General features: G+C 35.6%; 1 protein-coding gene across 1 annotated transcript; it reads right to left on the bottom strand.

Annotated features, from left to right (window-relative positions):
- Window positions 1-4,124: 4,124 nt before the first annotated feature.
- Window positions 4,125-14,063, bottom strand: LOC124360102 (cytochrome P450 6B1-like). The gene is made up of 4 exons (XM_046813416.1): window positions 13,102-14,063; window positions 10,443-10,664; window positions 6,188-6,430; window positions 4,125-4,436 (listed from the first exon to the last, which is right to left on the bottom strand). Exons 1-4 carry the CDS (start codon window positions 14,051-14,053, stop codon window positions 4,270-4,272), a joined length of 1,584 nt encoding a protein of 527 aa, XP_046669372.1. The 5' UTR covers window positions 14,054-14,063; the 3' UTR covers window positions 4,125-4,269.
- Between the last annotated feature and the right edge of the window lie 8,510 nt (window positions 14,064-22,573).

Here is a 22,573-nt window from a genome sequence, read left to right as displayed (position 1 = left end):
CTACCCTCCTTGCTCCCATATTTCCAAACCTGCCTTATATTATTTTGTATCACAAACTGTGGAAAACTTCACTATTCAAATGAGCTTGTCCTGGGCCTACGTCTGTGAAATGTTTTAATGCCAAAAATAGTCCCTGTGTTTCCAGTTCTTTGCAAGTTTTTTAAAATCATTTTCTATACAAAACTTCTACACAAAATAAACATTGATATGAACTGCTTTTATTCTTAAGAAATGTTTGTCACTATTATTTTATATATAATAGTAAACATTTTGTCTACATTATGTTTTACACGTAATACAGTAGAACCCCTCATATCCGGCCTCGGTTTTACCGCACCTCGGTTTATCCGGCCACTTCCCGGAAGCCAATATCGAAATTTATTTACCACGGCTTGCAGACGCGCAGTTGCACGCACTAGTCTCCCACGACTCTTGCGTTATTTTGGTGTATCTATTTGTTTACATTTTCCTGTGTTGTCCTCAGTTGAGCTAATAGGTTTATCCTGTAAACACTTCGTTGATTATTTCCAGTGCGGTTAGTACAGTACAGTACAATTGTTTTGTTTCGTCAAGTGCTGTGTACTGTAGGTTGGTTTATCCGGCCGAATCGTTATCCGGCCAGGGGCTCGGTCCCGTGGTGGCCGGATATGAGGGGTTCTACTGTACAGAGAAGTTTTCAATAATTTTGCATAAAATTCAGATTTTTTTAATGAAATCCGAGACATACAGTAGTTTTTCACTTTGATCATAAATGAAAAATGTAATTGGTTTTGTGTAAATGTGGTCAACTTTTATTTAAAGAATTACTTTGTGAAAGTCTTTTTTTAATCATAACAAATTTTAAAGGGTAAAATAGAAGGATTTTTATTAATCTGCAGATTTATAATTTTTAATCAATTTTATATTGCAAACTAAATTCAATACTGGAATATAATCATATTTAGGCAATAATAATAAAAATAAATTTTTGTTTTATAACATAATTACATAAAAATGTCTTATGAAATCAAAGGTTCTGTTGTAGAAAATTTCAAAAGCAATCTCAATAAAAACCATTTTGCTTTCAAAGTATTTATTTTTATGGATATATTTTTATTTTTTGTGTCTTGCCTAACAGAATACATAAAGTAATATGAATAGTATAAGAAATGAAGCGGTAAAAACAAAAAGGTGTTTTGGTGGTGGTGACTAGCTCTTGCCATCAAAGTTTAACCTTGTTATGTAAAAATAAATTCTTTTTAACTATTCAGGATCTTTTCTGGGATTGAATACTAACAGTGTTTGGAAAAATTACTTATATTATTAAGATAAAACAATACATGTTTTATAAATCAGATGACTAAATAGATACAAGATTGTTGGTGAAAGAGAGAGTAAAGGTAAAGATTGACAGACAATCAAAAAAGGTATTTTAGCAATCTAATTACAATGAATATAACTCATCTACTTTTGTAATTGTCAATAGATGCTACAACTTTTAAGCATTTATAATAGAATTTTTATAAAACTACTTGTTTAGGCAATTATAATTCTGTTTGTAGACATAAAAAGGGGAAAAGTTTGCTTCTTGATGTTGGTGGTGGGGTTTTACTGAAACACAACTGCTAACACAACGACCAAACTGGTGTAGACTTTTTATTGCCACATCAAAATATTTATTTGTTATATTTGGGAATGGAAATGGTTGAACGGTCTAAGAGGTTGAGCTTTGGGTCTGAGTTAGAGACAGCTCAGGTTCAGATCCTGTCTGCGATGCACTTTTTATCAGTACCATCGACCTTGTACTGTATCAACTCTCCTTATTCTGTTCGATAACATCCTCCCACAGGCCAATGACCCATGAGGACGGGCAAAATCAAAAATTTACTTACTACAACCGCTCTAATGTACCCAGGTGAGTGAAATCTCTGTATTATTGTGTACCATGGAATTTATTCTTTTTGTTTCAAAAGAAACGCACTTTACATTCAGTAAATTTAATTCTATTATTAAAAAAACTATCATTGACACAATATGTCAAAGTGACAGATCTGGGTTTAGTAAGAACGAATGCTTGAATTTTGATGGGAAAGATCTAGGATTGAAATACTACAAATGTTTCAGTCAAGAGGATTTATTCTCGAAGTATAGTCAGTTATTAGTGTGTCTGGCTTTTTATACGTAATAGACTAAACTAAACTAAACAAACAATACAACTGAATATTAACTCTCTCCAGGGCAATTACCATGAATCGCCAGTGCCAAAGTCCAACTACCAGAAATCACCATTATTTGCTTTATCATATCTCTCTGCCTTGTGCTGCTATCTAAGATTGATATATGAGACATTTAATGCATTACACCATTGGCAGTCTGGCAGTCAGATGTTATTCCAGTAATTATTTCCAACTTAATATAACATTATTTTTATAGTAAACGTTTAGGTTGCTTGTTGTGTACTATGTAGATAGCCAGTGCAAGATTTATATGAAAATCCTTATTCCATTTTTAAAATTTTTGAATGATTATTAATTTTTATAATACGAGGGGTATTAGAAAAATAAGGTTCCCATGATTTTTTTAAATAGACAGCTCTATATTTCTACATAGTGTTATACATCAATTTAAAACTTAAAAGTTAAGCTATTTTTCCACATAATCACCGTTTCTGTCCAAACACTTTTGTAGACGATGCTCCAACTTTTCTATCCCCATGTTGTAGAATTATGCCGCCAATCGTTTGAGGAATCGAGTAATCTCTTCCTTGACTTCATCATCGGTACTGAAGCGTTGGCCACCCAAGTGTTCCTTTAATTTTGGGAATAAGCGATAATCACTTGGGGCTAGGTCTGGGCTGTAGGGGAGATGGAGGCACAATAGTCCAGCCAAACTTTGTCAGCAGTTCTTGAGTTTGACGTGAGACATGAGGTCGAGCGTTGTCACGGAGAACGTCCTCACGCCACTGGACAATCTTCCTCTCCGGCGGTTCTGGATCGCGCGTCTCAGTTTTCTTAATGTGTCGCAATATCTGTCAGAGTTTACTGTTGTTCCATGAGGCAAAAGTCGATCAAAAGCAGGCCCTTCCTGTCCCAAAAGACGAAACTGAAGCCCGTCCACTTCGGTTTTCATCGTGAATTTCCATGCGGCCTTCACTGAATTCTCTACACCATTTCCGAACGTGTTGAACAGATATGCAGTTTTCCCCATAATCTTCGATTAACTGACGATGAATTTCAATAGGTGAAATCTGTTTTGCATTTAAAAAACGTATCACAGCACGAATTTCGCATCTGGCGGTAACAACGATAAAGAGCTCCATCTTCGAAGGCAGCTAGGCCGGCACTTTTGGACGTAGCGAGGCGCGAGTGGTATGGATAGAGAGAGGGACAGCTGATGAGTAAGACTGTGTCGCCAGATTTCTCCCATCAAATCGCATTCTGTCTCGGCGGCAAAGGGAACCTTATTTTTCTAATACCCCTCGTACGTCTAAATTACACAGAATTTAATAAGCTTTACAACAGTGTATAACGTGTAATGGTCTCATTTGAATATAAAATTAGAAAGGTGTGAATAAGTGTTTCCCCATGGCAGACAGAGCAGCTGGATTAATCCAGCTCAGCACTATTTTCCCAAGAGAAGGTCAAAATTAAGAAAGTTTAATTTTGTCAAAATTGCTTTGATGTAAGGATAAAAATATTGTTCTGTCCACATAACGTACTTAACTATTTCAGCAACTACGTACACATTCAATACACATGAACTCTTTAACATAAAATGATTATCAGTCATTATTAACAGCTTAAATCACATCCATATTATAATGTCCAATGAGGAAATCAATTGAAAACATATTTAAGCATACGTCCAGTTTTATATTATTTTAAAGGTTATGACAAGAAAAAAACACTGAAATTAGTAGAATTAAATTTGCACTATGAATAAATGTGACACAAACTTCTTTAAACATGGTAGATATTGTATGAAGCCAATTCAACACAGTAAAAATTACATCTTTTTAATGTAAAACAACTGTAATTGATTGTAACTGGGATTGTTATTATATAATCCCTAAAGTTTCTTTTACAATAAATATTTTTAATCAACATTTAATGGATTCAATAAACTTTAACACTATATTTGTAAAACTTTACTAAAATCTATATATAGATAGATAAATAGACCATGATCATGATTAAGTTCTATTAGGTTACTAAATTAATTATCCATTCAAAAAGAACCATCAATGAAACTTTAATATAACAACACATTTAAATAGCTTTGTACACTATATTACTTTCTTTTCTCAAAGTTTACCCAAATTCCACCGGAAGGATAAACATTGAATGCTTTAGGATCATACTGGAAAGGGATCTGGGTTTTTGAGTTGAGCACTATGGAATATTGAGACATCACCATGGCAACAGCAACCTTGATTTCCAGGATGACAAACCTCATAGCTAAAAAAAAATAGAAATTTAGTACTCAGTATTAATAATGGTACTATATTACTTTCATACACTATGGCATAAAATAATTATTTTGCAGTAAATGATGTATGAGGTATGAGGCATTAAAAGGCTAGGTCAAAGTAGTTAAGCAACTTATAAGGCAGTTTGATTCAGACGCCAGAAGAAGATTCTTAGTAGTACCAAGAAGGATTGCTTCCATACTGTATTTATTCTGAGGCCTGTAGGTTTTACTGGCCCAAGAATTCAAAGGCTAGTTAAGTCAATACGACTCTGGCTCCTGAAGGCCAGAGACCTAAAGATAGTACCAGAGTACTGTAGATCTATAGAAACTAAATCCAAAACCTCCTGGAGCTTCCCAGAGATAAGGTGATTTTTATGAGCATAGGTGTTTTTAGGTATGGTTGACCCAGAAAAATGTGTATGCAGAAAATGCAAGTCCTCAATGACCAGGTTATTCCTATAGAAAGAAATCTGATGAAAGTAGACACAGATATTCCTGACAGACTTTTTCCATAATCTATTAGGGATTAGTTCCTTTTATACCCAGTGCACTCTGATAACAGAGGTTCTAGAGACTGAAGATATCTGGAGGCTTCTTGATCCCAGAGACGAGAGGCTTTAAGAGGCTAAGTGAATCTGTAATAATTCTAAGGCTCCTGTGATCAATGGCAACAACTCATATCAAAACTGAATAAATATGATATTGTCTTCCAGTTCAGAAAGGATGAGGTGATTGAAGCGAATATCTAAACATGTAGTCTAATAAATAGTACATATGTAACAAATGTACAATAGTAATGTAGATTATTTTCATGTTACGGCTGTACCTGTTTCAAATTGGAATTACACACTTGTATGAGTATGGAGCTCACTACTATACTTTTTTACTACTAGAAAATCAGATTTCAATTTTCTTGAAAACCAGCTGGAAAAGACAGTTAAATAATTTTTAATTCAATGTTTTATGACTTTAGGAAAAATTCTTTTCCATTTTAAAATTCTGAATTTCTTTCTAAGATAAATAATTTCCAAAAAATTAACATTATTTATAAATCATTGTTCAATTTTCAAAAGTCAATTAAATATTTATTAAATATTCAAAAATAGTAATTTTGATTTTTTTTTCAAAACTCATTCAGTTGTTATTATAATTTACATAAATCTTAAGAATGAAGTGAGTCTTGTGTTCAAGTTCATGACGTAAGTCATCATATTGGGTGAGATAACATTTATCTCTCGGAAGGTCTCTTCATCACAGTAATAATATTATCTTGACACATCAAAGAGATAAATAGTCTGATATCAAGTTTTATTTATAAACATGTATTTTTTATTCCAAAAATATATCTTTATATGAAAATTGTTTTGGGGTGATATCTAAGAGAAAAGGATTTCATCTTCCTGTAGTGTATAATGCTATTAATATACAAAATTAATAAACATTGCATCACTCGCATGCACACACACACACACACACACACACACACACACACACACACACACACACACACACACACACACACACACACATTCACCACACAACACACACATATATTTATAATGTTTCAAAAAAACTAAAGCTGTTTTAGAGGTTAGGATTATGATTTGTGAACATTTTACCCTCTTATACCAGAGTTATTACAGCAACTGTAGAAGCTTATTTTCCTAATGAGAATTTGCTAATAACTATATAAAAATACTGTGAGGACACTCATTATCAATATTACAGTAGTACTTACCAATACACATTCTAGGTCCATCTCCAAAAGTTAAGAAGGTACCAGCACGTTGTTTTGTATCTTTGAACCGCTCAGGGTCATACTTATCAGGATCTGGGTAATAGGTTGGATCGTGTTGGATAGCGTGTATCGGGATCACAATTTTGGTACCTTTTTCAAGCACAATATCGGTATTTGGAATTGTGTAGGGTGCGTTGCAAACTCTCCTCAAAAATATACTTTCAGGGTATTTGCGATTTCTTTCTGAAAAATACAAATATTTAATATTTAAATAGTTAATAGAACACATTTATCTGAAAAAGAACAAAAACTAAATTATATATTTTGAAATACACATAAAATGATCTAACACCTTTAGAGCTTTCACCTGCTAGTGAGCTAGGTGATTTTGAGACCCAGTAAACAATTAAACTTCTTGGTAAGACACAGAACAGCACTTTATAAATTTGTGTTTGAACTATTTTTTGTTGGTTCGTGAGTACCAATAAGGATTAGTACGTAGGGATGCTATGTTAAAGATAATTGCATCATTGCAATATCATCAACACACACACACACACACACACACACACACACACACACACACACACACACACACACACACACACATCCAATCAATATCACACCAATATTTGAATAACACAGCCACATTAAAAGGACAATTTTTAGACACTGTTATAAAGCAATAAATTTAACACATTGACTGTGGCAGACACCCTAGTGCACTTGCTATTTTATTAGACTAGGTACTTATCACCACTCAATATTAATAGACCAGCAGTGAAGGTGTTAAATAAGTAATATCAGCATTTTTTTTTTTAATTAAATTTTAGTTTGTTAAAGCAACATACACTAAATATAAATAACTAAAATCAAATTATGTTTTATACTATTTAATAAATTAAAAAAAACCCATGACTCATTAGGGTTTAATAAGGCTTAAACGAAGACTAGATAAGCTTCTTCTTAAAAAAATTAGAACTTGAAAAAAGACCAACTTTGACATTTTTATTAATTGTGACGGATAATCAATTAGTTAACAAGCACTCCTATGTAGAAAAAACCTATGAGTGATTTTTATTTATTAATTATAACACTGTAATTCTATTTGGAGATGACTACAACTAGTATGTGATACAAAATTTAAGAGAATACGAATACATAAGCAGATATGACAAATCATACAATAAGGATGATATGATTTTCCCACAATTTACAGAGGAGACTTATAGAGGACGGTGATGAGGATGGGTGATAGAGGCGTGATCATCAGGAATATACAAAGGACAGGAGAATGTTCTCGTCAACAATGCATGTCTTCTTAACAGAATATCCAAAGGACGTAGAAGATTGTGGCTCAACGCAAAGTTTGATGTTGTAAATGGCTTAGCAAGACACTGCATGTATTCTTTCAACAATTAGTTCCTTGAAAAAGCGGAGGGGTAAAAATGTTGAGGTGGAACAACAAATCAGATGGTATCAAACAAACACCAAAAACCAATTCAATAATTAAATTATGTATTACATATGCCGAGATGTTTTCACCTATATTGGACAGACATAAAAAGACATACTCGCAACTCGAGAACCGGCTGTGTAAAAATTGCACTCGCTCGGATATGCGAGCTAAAAAAGTGGACATTTAAGAAATGCTTACATTTATCTTGTCTCGCTTTCGTTTTACTATATTATGTACAACATTATTTACTTATACAGTAGACTCCCGTAAGTTCGGCCTCGGTTAGTTCGGGCCGCCGCTTAGTCCGGCCGGTCGGCTGAGCATGAGTCACACGCACTTGGCGCCAGCCAGAAAGCGGGCAGCACGTCTCTACTAACAGTGCCGTTGTATTCTTTGGTTAGTTTACTGCTCTGTCAAACAGCTCCATCAGTTCGTCTCGAAATTCATACTGGGTGGTGCTCGTCATTTTTACAGTAGACCTACAAAGTCAGTTATTTTCTTTTAGTTTGCGTTTTGTACTGTTGTTTATTTACTCGTGGGTTTCTGTGATTTCTTTTGTGTATGTACAGTACTGTTGTTTTCATAGTTTTTGTGTGTGTGTGCGTGTGTGTTTGAACAAAAACTGTTTTGCATCGTGTTTTAATCTGTTTTTAAAAATGAGTGAAATGCGTAAACGTAAGTACAAGTCAATGGAACAAGAGACTACAAGCTCTGGAGAGATTAGACAAAGGAGAATCCGTGCAAAGTATTTGCAAGGATTTAAACGTGGGCAAAAGTACAGTCAACGACTGGCGACGCAACAGAAAAAGTATTGAAGGCTTTTGTACACAAATTGATACCGAAAAAGTTCTAGAAAAGCGTTGCACACTAAGGAAGGCCAAACACGAATTGGTGGAAGATGCTCTATGGTTGTGGTTCGTTCAAGAACGAAGACGAGGAGGAACGCCAATTAAGTGGACCAATATTAAAAGAAAAGGCCATGATCTTACACTCAAAGCTTCAACCAGAAGAGGCGTTCGTGGCTAGTGATGGATGGCTCTCTCGTTGGAAAAAAAAGAGACACGGCGTACATTTTATTGGAGTTTGTGGTGAGAAGTTATCAGCAAACCCAACAGCGGCCACCGACTTTTCTGCAAGATTTTTAAAAATTATCGATGATGAAAACTTTTTGCCCAGAGCAAATATACAACATTGACGAAACTGGGTTAAATTTTTAAACTTCTGCCTAGAAAAACATTTGCCACCCCGCAAGAAACGTCTGCTCCAGGGTTTAAAACCAGCAAAGACAGGATAAACAGTCGCCTTGTGTTCAAATGCTTCGGGGACTCACAAGTTACCCCCTATTTGTCATTGGCAAAGCAGCAAAACCGAGAGCGTTTAAGAACATAAACATGGACGCTCTCCCAGTGTTATTATCGGTCACAGAAATCAGCGTGGATGGACACGTACTTGTTCAGAGAATGGTTGTATGCGAATTTGTTCCCAAAGTGAAAAAACATTTGGCAAAATCGAAACTCCCCGCCAAAGCACTTCTACTTCTTGACAACGCGCCTACTCATGATGAACATCTTCAGTGTGACGATGAAAAAAGAAATTAAACTGCTGTTCCTACCACCCAATGTAACCAGTCTTCAACAGCCGATGGACCAGGGGGTCATTGAGTGCTTCAAGAGGAAGTATCGTCGTAAGCTACTTTCGGAAGTTCTTTCCAAACTGGAGACTGATGACAGCTTAGACCTTACCAAAGTGTTGAAGTCAGTTAACATGAAGGATGTTGTGTACATGTCGGCCAAGGCATACGACGAAATACCACCATCCACGTTTGTAAAGTCTTGGAAAAAACTTTGGCCAAATATAGAAGATAGCGTAGATCAAAACAACACAAACAGCAGATGAGCCAAACAACATTCTTGATGGCGAACCTGATGACAATGCAGCTCTATTGCACGACCTTCAGCAACTACCGAACTGTGGTCCCATTGTTGAAGAAGAAGATGTTTTGGAGTGGATCAACATGGAAAAGGAGCTAGACAACGAGGTTCTGAATGATGACGAAATCGTCGAGTGTGTCATTCGCCAGAACAACGAGATGAATAACGACGCAGATGGTGCTGAGATTGAAGAGGAAGACGAAGAAAATAAAAATGAGCCACGCTGAAGGAAAAAGCAGCTTTGCAACTGGCAGCTACTTACATCGAACAGCAAAAAAGAAGCAACTGCAGTCGATGTAATTTTTATTAAGAAGTGGCGTGAGTTTGCACATAAAAAATCATTAGAAACAAAAATTCAGAAAAAAGTGACAGATTATTTTAAGTGTTAAGAAGCTAAACCACCAATGTACAGTGCAGTACTGTATTATTTTATTTTATTTCATTAGGTCTGTGGTTTTGTAAATAAAGCGTTACTCTGTGTTGTATTCTATGTGCAAGTGATTGATTCCTACACGCATTGATTCCCAACATATGCAGTATTACCGTGTTTTATTGGTAAGTACAAATTTTAAAATTAGTTTAGTAGTTAAATTCTGTGTTGGTAATGTTTGGAAAGGTTAATTTTTACGGTTATTTCATAAACTTTTATTGAAAAATTACCCTTGCAAACAATAAATGGGCATTTTTTAAATAGGCATCGGTTAGTTCGGCCGCTTTTAAGTTCGGCCTAGGGTCCGGTCCCGAGGTGGCCGAACTTACGGGAGTCTACTGTAACTATTAAAAAATTGTGAGCAAATTAAAGGAGATAAAAATTTATAAAATAATTTATAGATAAATTATTAAGTTAAAAAATTGTTCTTGGTACCTTTAATTACCAGATCTAAATAAGTCATTTCTTTGATGCCATCATAGGTTAGTATTCCTCCATACTTGGTAAGCACCGTATCAACTTCTTCCTGAAGTCGTCTCTGCACATCATAGGAGTAAGCCAACTCAAAAAACAAGAAAGCAATGACAGCAGACATTGCTTCAGACCCTGCTGTCAGGAACACTAAGGTCTGAGCTGCGATACACTGGTCTGTCATCACTGCAACAAATAATCTTGAGAAATTGTGAGTAAAAAAATTTCTTTTCTCTTTTCTCTCTTCTTACTTTTAAAAAAGCTTATGCTTATATGTTTAAAAGTTCATTTGAATTTTTTAAATTTTTCACTCAATTAACATGATCTAAAAACTATGGTTTTCATTCAATATAATGCTATAAACATTATTCCTCACTTTGTTTAGAACAGTAACAACCCTATTGTCCAATGTATCTTTCTGAGAAGTCTGTAAAATAGAGCAACACCAGATTGGACTGAAAGACTAAAGGAGATAGGAACCTAACTAAGGACAGCCAGCTTTAGAAAATTTAAATTACCACATTTTTATAGCATTAGACTGAAACCAGATTAATTAATAATTAAAGGCACTTGTAAATAGTCATTAATGAAATAAATATCCAAGACCTCAAAAACTTTTGATATTTTAAGATGAGTGCGACAGACTTCCTATGGAAGGCAAGCGAAGTTTAACTCACCAGAACAGTTAGAACACGTCGGTTCCTTGACTACTTCACACCCTACACTGGTCAGCTGGTAAAACTTCCAGATTGTTTTACCTTATCCTAGTCCTGTACCTTTTGTACTAATTACATGCAGTATTATATCATCATTGCTAGTTAAACTTGATGTCCATCAAAACCTATACACAGGTTTTGATGGAACATGTGATATGTGAAATGTAGTAATGAAGGTACCATACTCTGAAATATATACGATATTATATTATTAGAACATTCATACCACTAAATGAATTCAGTCATATTCCAAAATTGTTGTAATTTTTCATGTACGATATACTGTAGAACTGGACGTCACCTATATGAAGTCCAAATGCATACATGCAATGAAACAAATGTTCATATTGCTTTCATTTGTTGTTTTTACTAGAGATGCTTTGTCATAATCAAATCTAAAGAGATGTTGACATATTAAATTTGATTGATGATAAGAACCTATCAGAGTATGGTGAAGTTCTCACTATTGCCAGTTCACTACCTTATTTTCAAAAATACATTCAGCACAGCAGAGCTTAGCCCAAGAGGGTTCACATCTGGCTGGCTCATACTTTTCAGTTGAACCTACATTGAGTATAGAAAAACTGACATATCACTTATATCTGGCCAACCCAATGGATATCCAGGAGCAGTACATCACTAACAGCAAATGTCGAAGTATTGAGATGGAAGGGTGGATCGATAGGTCCAGTCTACTACGGAGGATGACTGTTGGAGTGGGTCTGGACATAACGGAGTGCTGTCCTCTTTCCGCTTTAACTGGAGAGGCTGGAGTAGGACTGGCCTTCCCTTCTTCCAACGCAACATAACTGAGTTTCACTACCCTCCTTATGGGATCGTAACAGGAGGGATCCCAAGTCTAATGAGGAGTTTCTCCATCTTTTTGTCTAAGTGAACAAAAATGAGCATAATTTACAAATATTTAGCTCGATAGCTGTATGAAACCACGCACAGCTAAAGAGATGAAACACATTTTGTAATTCATAAAGCATGAAATTTGGATTTTCTCTAGTAAAAATTTTCTGAAATGCATCTTTTTTACTACAGTATAAATTTATTCTACAAGACTAGACTACTAAGACTTATATAAATCAAATAACAATAAAAACCCAAGTGCAAGAAGCTGGTTTCGAACTTGAACCAAGATGGTTATTTGATATCAATGTGATATCATTCCACACATAATAAGAATTCATTTCATGTTACCAATGTCTTGTTCTTCTCAGCTTTCTTTGTTCTTTAGAAAAATCAGAGTAATCCATGGGCACTGCCATCTACTGCTGCTGGACCGTTTTTAGTGTTACCAAAACATTTATACTATTACTAATTTATTCCTTTTGGGTGGTATTTGATTCATTATCTTAGTAATCAAGTAAGTAAAGTTAATTGTTGTGAAAATGAAAATGGTTTGTGTTCTTTACACAAAAATCTTTTTAAATTGTCAGTTGAATACTTAAAAATAGGAAAGAACATTTGTATTTTACTGTGCATTGAGAAATGTAGAGATTTTCACTTTTGTACATCTTTTCTAATACAAGTTTTTTTTAGATAATACTGTTCAAGAGGAAAATGCTAAAATTATCTGTATAGCTATAAAAATTTTCATCTTTTGAACAAAATGAGTACCAGAGACAGATCATAGGTGTTGTGCAGAGACAGCTACTCCGTTAACCCAACCCATGTTAAGTGAGCAGCCCCCTTTGTGTTGTTTCTTTCCTCTTTATTAGTATTTCAGTTTTTACAATCTATCTCGGTTATGATACAGCGTAACAAAATGAAGTAGAAGTTCTTTACATTTTGACTACACAATCATTCTAGATTTAATACAACATTTATGCCAATTGAACCGTTATTTTCAGAATTACTAGTCATTTACAAGAAAGACATTAATAAAACCAACAAAATACCTTTGGTTCCTATATTTTCAGAGTCATCCATTTGGTTTAGATAAGCATCTTCTTTATCCAAACCTTGTTTCCAGTGAACTTTTAGGCCTGCATCTTCTTGCATCTTTAAATTTATCAAATTGTGTAAGAAGTCATTTCTTTGAATGTTATTTTTCTCTCGATACTGCATAGTTTCCTTTACCAGATTTATAAAATAGTCATTCACTTTATCAGGAATGCGTCGACATCCCAAGAGCTTTGCAAGTGGATCAAAGAATACCGCTAGAGAGACTTCAATAAATCTGAAGAATGAAGGATTCATTAGTTCTGTAATCATATCCCGGAACTGTTTTCCTTCCAAACTGTCATCCTTAAGTTGTAAACCAAATGCGCAAGAGGCGATAACATCAGTCATGAAGCAAGAACCCAATTTTTTGGCATCGACTGCTTCATTTTTTCTAACACTCTTCTCTATTTCAGCAATTAGCTCGTTACCACTAATGCATATCTGTTCAAACATGTCCTTTAATTTTCTGGTTGTGAAAGTTGGTGTGATTTTATTCCGGAGGTTTTTCCAAATATCTCCTTTTAGACTAAACAGGTTTGAAGCTAAAGGTTCTCTTTTCAAATCTACTTCAATATCTCTGTCACTAAAACAAGAAAAGTCTGTTACAAGGATCCTCTCAATTAAGTCAGGGTCTTTAACCATCAGTACTGGTGATCTTACTTCAAAATAACCCCCAAATCTTTGGCCATCCAAATTGTTATAAATATCTTGAATAATGTGTATCAGGGCTTTTTCTCGTAGAAAATACTCTTTCAGATTTCCAAAAATCATTGATGGCTTAACATAAGGTATGCCTTTTTTCTTCCAGTGATTGTGGGTTGCCGTCATGTAAAGGTAGAGCAATCCAACCAGGAATACTACAGCCAGAAATGCATCGATCACAGTGGAACAACTGAAAATAGCCATTCTCTGCCCCACCTGTAAACATGTAAAACTATTATTATATATAAATGAATGTTTGTCAGTATGTCCTTCATAAAATCGTAAACTATTTGACCGATCATTATAAAAATTTCTATGTATATGTATTTTTTCACGGAGGTTTATGCTATGCCCATTGATGTAACTCAGTGGCGCACCCAGGGGGGGGCTTTGGGGGCTTAAGCCCCCCCCAAGGACCTGATATATCCGACTAATAAATACTGTATGTGACTAATCATTCGTTATGTATCATCATATATGTTTTATCGTACTTTTATAAACTATAATGAATGGTAACGTTAAACCTATTTATTAAAGTAACACAGATTAAATCATAGAAATCAAGAGTTGTGAAACAAATATTTAGACGTATGTATTCACAGTATAACTGCCCTGCGCTGCTGTGTTAGCTCCCTCCATTCCATCCTGCTCTATGGCGATGACTACGTGCCGTTGCCATGGGCGACCAGCTCTAGTTTCCACAACTCTCACCAGACGCGCCCGTGCCCGCCCCGGCAGTGAATTTGTCTTTTGTCCAGTTGACAGTCGTAGTTTTATCGAATTGCAGTATAGTGTGTGTTATGGGTTGTCTGGCTGTCAAGTTCAAGCTGTGTTTGTGGTCTAGGTCTGACAAATTGGTTGGACAGTAGTCTAGTAAGTTATGGGTGATAAAAGAAAAGCTAGTATACAAAACTATTTTAAAACCGTTTGAAATGCCACAAAAATATTTCGGCAAGTAAGGAGCTGGCTGCCTACATTGTGCTGAACAGCCTGAGTTTGTGTTGGAGGATGTCTCGGGAGCTAACGTAAGAACTCTGCAGTCCGATGTAAGTCAAAATAACTTAGACATTGCTTTGTTTAAAACAAAAAAAATTGACAGACAGTGAAAAGTTAAAAAGTGTTGAATGACAGATGGGTCCCTCAAAGTAGTTTTAACTTTCCTTACAGGAAACGTACGGGACTCAACAACGAAAATTTTTGTTTTCATGGCTAAATAAATATACTTGGCTGTCTTATTCTGGAATTGAAGACTCTGCATACTGTGTTCATTGTATGCTTTTTTCCAAAAAAGAAGTAGGCAAGAGTAACGCTCAACATACTGGCCAACTTGTTGAGGAAGGTTTTTCTAACTGGAAAAAAGCATTAGAAAAATTTGAAAAGCATGCAGCCTCACAGTACCACAAGGACTCTTGTGTAAGCGCCAGCTAACTTTAAAAGAGTAATGGATAGTGAAATCAAAATCAATCGACAAATCCCTTGATAAAGGGAAAGACCTTCAAGCCCAAAACAAACGTGAAAAGAATCCTTCCGATAATAGACACTATTATTTTGTGTGGAAGGCAAAATATTGCTCTTAGGGGCCATAGAGATTATGGCGAGTTTGATATAAATCGTAGACCTGCCGAGAATGAGGGTAACTTTAGAGCACTGCTTAGAGCCAGAATTGAAGCGGGGGATCAAGATTTAAAAAAACACTTTGAATCATGTGGAAAAAATGCTACGTACATAAGTTGGAACTTCCAAAACCAAATAATTGATGCTTGTAACCAGATCATAACTGAAAAAATAGCAACTAAAGTTAAAGAGGCTAAGTTTTTTAGTATTCTCGCAGATGAAACGTCCGATGTTTCAACAATTGAACAGTTTTCGTTGTGTCTACGATACGTAGATTCTGATGCATCAAATAATTACAAATATGTGAGCAATTTCTCAAGTTCATGCCACTAACCCTCCACAAACGGTAGGGAGTTGGCAAAAAACTGTAATAAAAGGACTTGAAGATAGTAACATTGACGTCAATAACCTACGTGGCCAGGGGTACGATGGAGCGGCTGCCATGAGTGGGAAGTTTAATGGGACCCAAGCCTGTATCCAAGAAGCTCACCCCACAGCAATATTTGTGCATTGCGCTTCTCATAGCCTTAATCTGGCATTATCAAACGCTTCTGAAGTTGCACCTATCAGAAACTGTTTCGGAATAGTAGAGAGGGTGTATAATTTTTTCAACACTCCTAAAAGACAAGCCGTTTTACACAGTGTATTGCATCGGAGATAAAATGTTGAAACCAACAGGAAAAAACTGCTACAACTTTGTCCAACAAGATGGGTGCAAAGGCATGATGCCGTCTTTGTCATGAAGGAGCTTCTTCAACCAGTTGAAGTAGTAGCGTTGGAGGAAATAAAAAACTGGAGTGATAGAGACCTCTTCTTCTGGAACTCTTATTTTACTCAGCTCTTTACGTCAAGGCGAATTCATCATTTCTCTCTTGGCATCAGACAAGCTCCTTGGTTACACTGTAAACCTAAGCAAAAAGCTGCAAGGGAAGTGATTTTGGAACTATCTTCTGCAATCACACATGCTGAAACTGTACTTGAAAGCTAAAATCCATAAGAACAAATGCGGATGAAGAGTTTCACTCCTTGTTTGAAGAGGCTACCCATATGGCCAACAACTTTGGATGTAAAATCTCCATGCCCCGAACAGTTGGCAGACAACAAAATAGAAACAACACACCAGCAGATACGCCTGAAGTGTACTACCGGCGATCTATTTTCATCCCTTGGATTGAATCTTTGATAAGTTCTTTGGAATCCCGATTCATGAAACATAAAGACATATTGAAGGGGTTTGAGTGTCTGATGCCTACAGCCGATGGATCACGTGGAAAGGAAGAAACCTCAAAACTTAAATTATCTGCAGCTGTGTTGTTTTTATAAAAATGACATAATTGAAAGTGGTGGGAACAACGAAAGCCTGCTCAAAGCCGAGTTTGAGTTGTGGCACAACAGCTTTAAGACCCACACCAACACACCAAGAAATGTAATTGATTTGTTGAACTTGTGTGATAAGGACATGTTTCCTAACATCCACATATTGTTGAAAATATTGTGCACTATCCCTGTAACTACGAGTACAGCAGAAAGGTCGTTCTCAACATTACGTAGACTCAAAGACCTATCTAAGGAATTACCATGGGTGCTAACAGACTGAGTGGACTGGCGGCTTTGAATATTCACCGTGAAATAGAAGTGACCAATACAGAGGTAGTTTCTGTTCTCAAAAAATCGACCAGACGTCTAGATTTTGTCTTGTAAATATTTTAACTTTAACTTACATCTCATTTTGTAATCATTAAATTTACATTTGTAATTTAAATGTATATTTCTTTCCTTGAAAACTTAAAACTAATTAATGACAGTCCAACTTATTCCAGGATGACATTTCATAATAAAAATCAATATAAAGCTTTAACTTGTAATTTTAATAAGGTTTTAATTGAGCTAAAAGCTGGTTTAATGTAATAGTAGCCTATTAACTTAAATTTTTCTCTAATAAGATTAACTTGTAGTTGATTATGAAACAGGCCACAGACAGTTGGTTTTAGCTTACTCAATTATCTAATGATCATTGTAATACAGTGATGTACCAAATGTTACATTATTGTAGTTCGATATGTTATAGGCCAACTAATTATATATTACTGGTCATTGAAGGTCATGTAATGGAAAACTATAGGCGTACATTTTATACTTGGGAAGCCGAAGCCCCCCCCAAACCAAAATTCTGGGTGCGCCCCTGATGTAACTAGCCACCAGGCAGCGCTGCAAAAGATAAAAATTTTCAAAGCTCCTGCACATTATAAACTGCAATTACGAGACAGTAACGTATAATAGCCTAACACTGATTGAAGGCGCTAAGTTATTATGTATATTTGTCTATAAAATAAATTTCTGGATGAACTTAAAGCTTGAGTGTTAGACCATTTTAGAATAAAGTACATATACGTGTACAATGGCTATAAAGATACACTTTTTACAGATTTTCTTGATCGTGGCAACAAGGCAAACTCTAAATCGGCGTTGGAAATATAATTCACACGAACCAGAAATGCTCATGCACGGGCCAAGCTCACGAAAAGCGTGCGAAGCCGCGGGAACCAGCTAGTTACGTATAAAAATATGACAACTGTTTTTACACAACCAGAGTATAAATTTAAAATTTACTTCAATTAAAAGTTTTTTGGAGCAATTAAAAGTAACTTGGTATTATTACATTCCATTCATATGGTATTTAGAGAAATCAGTCTGCAGAACCATATGCTCTAATATCCAATACCCGTATGATATAGGTCATAAGCACTAAGCTTTGTGCACTAGATTTATAATCTAGGACTCGGAGAGCCAATTTTACATTGTATAAGTAGCACACAACGTATTTTTTCTTGAAATTGGAAGAGGAATTTTCCCTAAAAAAGGAATCAATTGTTCACCGCAATAGTTTTGGTGGAGGTCATATGGGGGGTTATTATAAGAGTTAAAAATATGAAATGTAATTTTTTGTCTGATCATATTTTTTTCAGCTTGTCACATTTCTGTTAGACATTAAATTTATACCTTTATTCAATTTAAGCAAGTAGACTAAACAAGATAGGATATACTTTATATAATATTTATTACTTATGTTGACCTGAACAATAATTTGGTGAAGTTTGCCATGAGCAATTTATGCATGTTTTGCTCCCCCTGAATTAAGCCGAGGTAAAGTTTAATATTAATATGTAAAAAATTAATAAAAAACATGTATCCCTTAATATTATAACCCGGAAGCTAGGGATCCGCTCTTACTTAACCTGTGGTAATGGAACCTCAAGCCATGTACGTTGTCGTCGATCGCTGTTAAAGTCCCACCCAGTACGACTAGTTCGGGAGTTCGGAGATATTGGTGCCTTCCCAGCTTTTTAGGAAAAAGAACTAATCGCCGCTGTCCGATCTCTCCGTAACAGAAGAGCGCCCGGCCTTGATAACATACAGTCTGAAGTCCGCTTGAATCTATTCAATGCGTGTTTAGCAGAAGGTGTGCTTTACTCTGCATGGAAGGTGACCCGCCTAGTCTTGATCCCCAAGGCTAAAGCTGCACGGGGGACTCCTTCATTTCGCCCCTTGTGTATGCTTGACACGGCGGGAAAGGTGATGGAGCTCATTCGTGCAAGACTGACCGAGGCGATCGTCTCTGTGGGTGACATCACCGCAGCAGCACGGTTTCCGATCCGGCCTCTCTACCATCGACGCCATCCAGGAGTTGTTACAGGCAGTGCGGAGAGCAGAGGACCACAAGCACTGGTCGCGCAGCGTGGTCCTCCTCGTCACGCTCGATGTGAAAAACGCTTTTAATTCTGCCAGGTGGAGCGACATGCTGTGGGCGCTAGAGCACACGTTTCACGTTCCCATTCATCTCCTGAGGATCATCGAGTCATACTTGACTTATCGCATTTTGCTGTATGATACCACCAAAGGTCAGCGGCTAGTCTCCATCACTCCCGGAGTTGCACACGTTTTACGAATGCGGCATGTGGCATGTGCGGCGGGCTTCTCTCTCTGCTGAAATCGGCTTCGCGGTCATTCCCTATAACATTGTTGCAGCTATACTTCAGGGAGAGGACACCTGGAAGCACTATGTCCAGTCTGTGCTTCGGGCGAAAAGGGTCGACCTCGATCGGCCTTAACTCTTTGATTCCCCTGACAAGGAAAGCTCTAATGTCGTAACTTCACAGGCGTAGCCCGAAGTAATGTGTTAAACAGTTTCAGGTTAGTGTCCTCGACGATGAGGGGGTTTTAGCCGGTACTCCGTGGGACAGTGAGCCTGCGGGAGTGCGGCACTATTGAGGGAACAACGAGCCTCTCAGTATTTTAATCTCATTCACACACATAATTGTAACTATCCATGTTTATATTATAACATTTCAATTGTATTATGTAAAAATCCTAAGTTTGTTCTTATTCACAAATAAAGTTATTTGCAACTATGGATATCAAAAAACTAAACGAATTCTTACTTACAAAATACTTAAATCCAAGCTACAGGATGTGTAATCTATTCTGAGCTAAACTTGCAATACGGGATCATACCATACAATGTACACCAAGCAAACTTTTGTTCTAAATCCCTATCAGCATATTGATAACGGTTAACTTTAACACAATTTGTCACTTTCACTAGATTAGTACTCTTCAACACGAGTTTACACACAGAAGAACACAACCAATAATGGTTTACTATAAACTACTTATTTAATATTTTATTACAGTCCAAGAGCCAAGAACTAGTTTGCAGTGTGTAAACACAATAAATACTTTTCTCTTTAGAAGGAAATCGTTTGGCAGGCACACTATTTATAGTGGGGTTGAAATAGGAGGATACCAAAAGTGATAAAATATTAATCAATAAAATGACCAAATATCCTCAGATCATATTTTGTTAGCTGTATACATTTTTAAAGCATCAAACACAGAGCTGCCTGTAGAGAAACAAGTCTTGATTTTGCCTTGTAAGAATAATGGGTAAAGCTAAAATCCCCTAGTACTCACTTGATTCTCATTTCTTTGCCCTGTCCAGTAGCAGACTCACCACTGCCGAGCAGGGCCGGATTTCCCATATAGGCCCTTTAGGCCAGGGTCTATGAGCGCAAGTTCCCAGAGTGCCCGGCCAAGAAAAAAATTTTAACAATATCTAGAAATCAAAATAAATAGTTAACATAATTAACATAACTTAACATATTTTATTAATACTTGTTTGTATTATTTCAGATAGGCAATCTCGTAATCTAATCGAAAAATTGTTTTTTTTTTATACTAGAGCAATTTACTATTTGTACAAAACAAAACAATGTATCTAGTTTTTCTTTAAAACACAGTTTTTGTGTCACTTTACCAAAATACTTCATGTAAGCTGTGTTTCTGAGGTTGAACCTATTTTATAATGTATTTAATGTAGATATTTATATGTACCGGCTCTATTCTTTTTAGGTCTATTAAGCAGTTGTGCTCTGTATGGAGATCTAATAGTTGTAACATAAGCTTTCAAAAAGGCTAAATCAAGCACATAAATCCTTTGTAAAACCAACTCATTTTAATTTTCATATCACACTTTCTCGTTTTCTCCTATTTGTATAATGAGGACGCCTGATGTTGCAAAGAAGTTCATAATTAAAATTATAAGTTAACAAAAATACAATTTTATTGTCCGTAATACACTCCACAGAGAGTCCTTACTTTGCACCTTCATTTTTAAACACTCGTATTAATTGAAAAAACCGCTAAATTAAATTAACACAAAAATCCAGATGATGGCACAATAATAATAGTACAACCAGCGGTATTTCAGGAAGAACCCAAATGGACCGCACTCTCCCCAAACCGTCTGAAAAATTAAAAAAAAAACATCTGACAAGGATAACTACTACTTAAAGATATAGTATATTGTACGGTTTAATTATTTGTTGTGTTATGAATTCAAATTAAATAAATAAATATTATGTTTATGACTACAGTAGTTACTTCCGCTCAAACCGTGTACCAGGACCGTCCACAACTAACTACAAATGGTCATTAGTAGGAATTATATGGAATGAAAACGTTAATTGTGACACTGTCAATATAACTAAATTTAAGTTAGAAAAATTATTATTATTTTTGTGTTGCATTTGTTAAGTGCTACAATTACCAGATACTTTAAACTCAGACCCGGCTGGATACGGCTCTGATGATTTGTATTGCTAATGGAGCGTTTCTTATAAGTAAAGTACTCGTAAAATAAGTAAAAAAAACATGTTATGAACGCTTTTGTTCATTAAAGTGGCAGCAATGGTACCTTATTACGCTACACTAGAGAAGTCATTAACCAAACTCCACCCCTTTTTTACACCACTATTATGTAATATTCCTTCGAGCTAGGTTGATGTTAAGTTTAGTTTTATTCCTTAATATATTGTAGTATACTCTTAGCCTCAAGTCCTGGCCTTTTCATAAACACCATTTATAAATCTCCTTTCTCCTTAGTATTGTGGACAGTATCACAGTAAATAATTATTTTTAATATAATTTGAAGTATGTGACATCCTCTACTACTTGCAATTATACATTCAATGTCCAATTCCTTTGTTAATGTATTTGCTTGAAAATTTTTATTTTTATGAACAAATTTCGATTTAGTCATTCACACCTCTCCGAGTCTCTGTGAGTTATTGTGTGTTCGGGTACAAAATTCCAGAATTGCATTATATAAGCAGAATCAGCTGCCATATACACTGCTACCTATAGATCTCTGTCAATTAGAGTTAAATCACTCGTCAATTTATTGACATTACAAACTATTTGTTAGTAAATGAGATCTCTTTGATTAATGCAAATCCTTTTTTGGTAACGATCTTTAATATGCCCATTATTAAAATTATAAGGGCAAAGGAGGGAGGGAGAGTTAGAGGAGGAAGAAAGCTTTGAGCTTGTTTAGCCCTCGTCCCAGTAGTTAGAAGATGGTGTAATTTAAATTCCATATACCCATCTCTTTTATCTGTTCTCGGGTTTGTCTCGTGGTTTTGTTTCTCTTAAACTAATTATTACACTAATATCATTCAACTCCTTAATTTCTACCCTTTTAATAAAATTACATCATGTCGAGCTTAGAAACAAATTTTAAAATTAAGAAAACAAAATGTTGTACATTAAGTG

Source organism: Homalodisca vitripennis, chromosome 4 (assembly GCF_021130785.1).
Source record: "Homalodisca vitripennis isolate AUS2020 chromosome 4, UT_GWSS_2.1, whole genome shotgun sequence".
NCBI lineage: Eukaryota > Metazoa > Arthropoda > Insecta > Hemiptera > Cicadellidae > Homalodisca > Homalodisca vitripennis.
This window is presented reverse-complemented; position numbering and strand designations above follow the sequence as displayed.

What these genes read in the sequence shown, in the direction of transcription:
- LOC124360102 (XM_046813416.1), bottom strand. Translation starts at nt 14,053, where the DNA reads ATGGCTATTTTCAGTTGTTCCACTGTGATCGATGCATTTCTGGCTGTA. An exon ending in TTTAGATCTGGTAATTAAAG is followed by an intron (nt 6,431 to 10,442) that starts GTACCAAGAACA and finishes TGTATTTTTCAG; the next exon opens with AAAGAAATCGCAAATACCCT. An exon ending in TGGACCTAGAATGTGTATTG is followed by an intron (nt 4,437 to 6,187) that starts GTAAGTACTACT and finishes ATTTTTTTTTAG; the next exon opens with CTATGAGGTTTGTCATCCTG.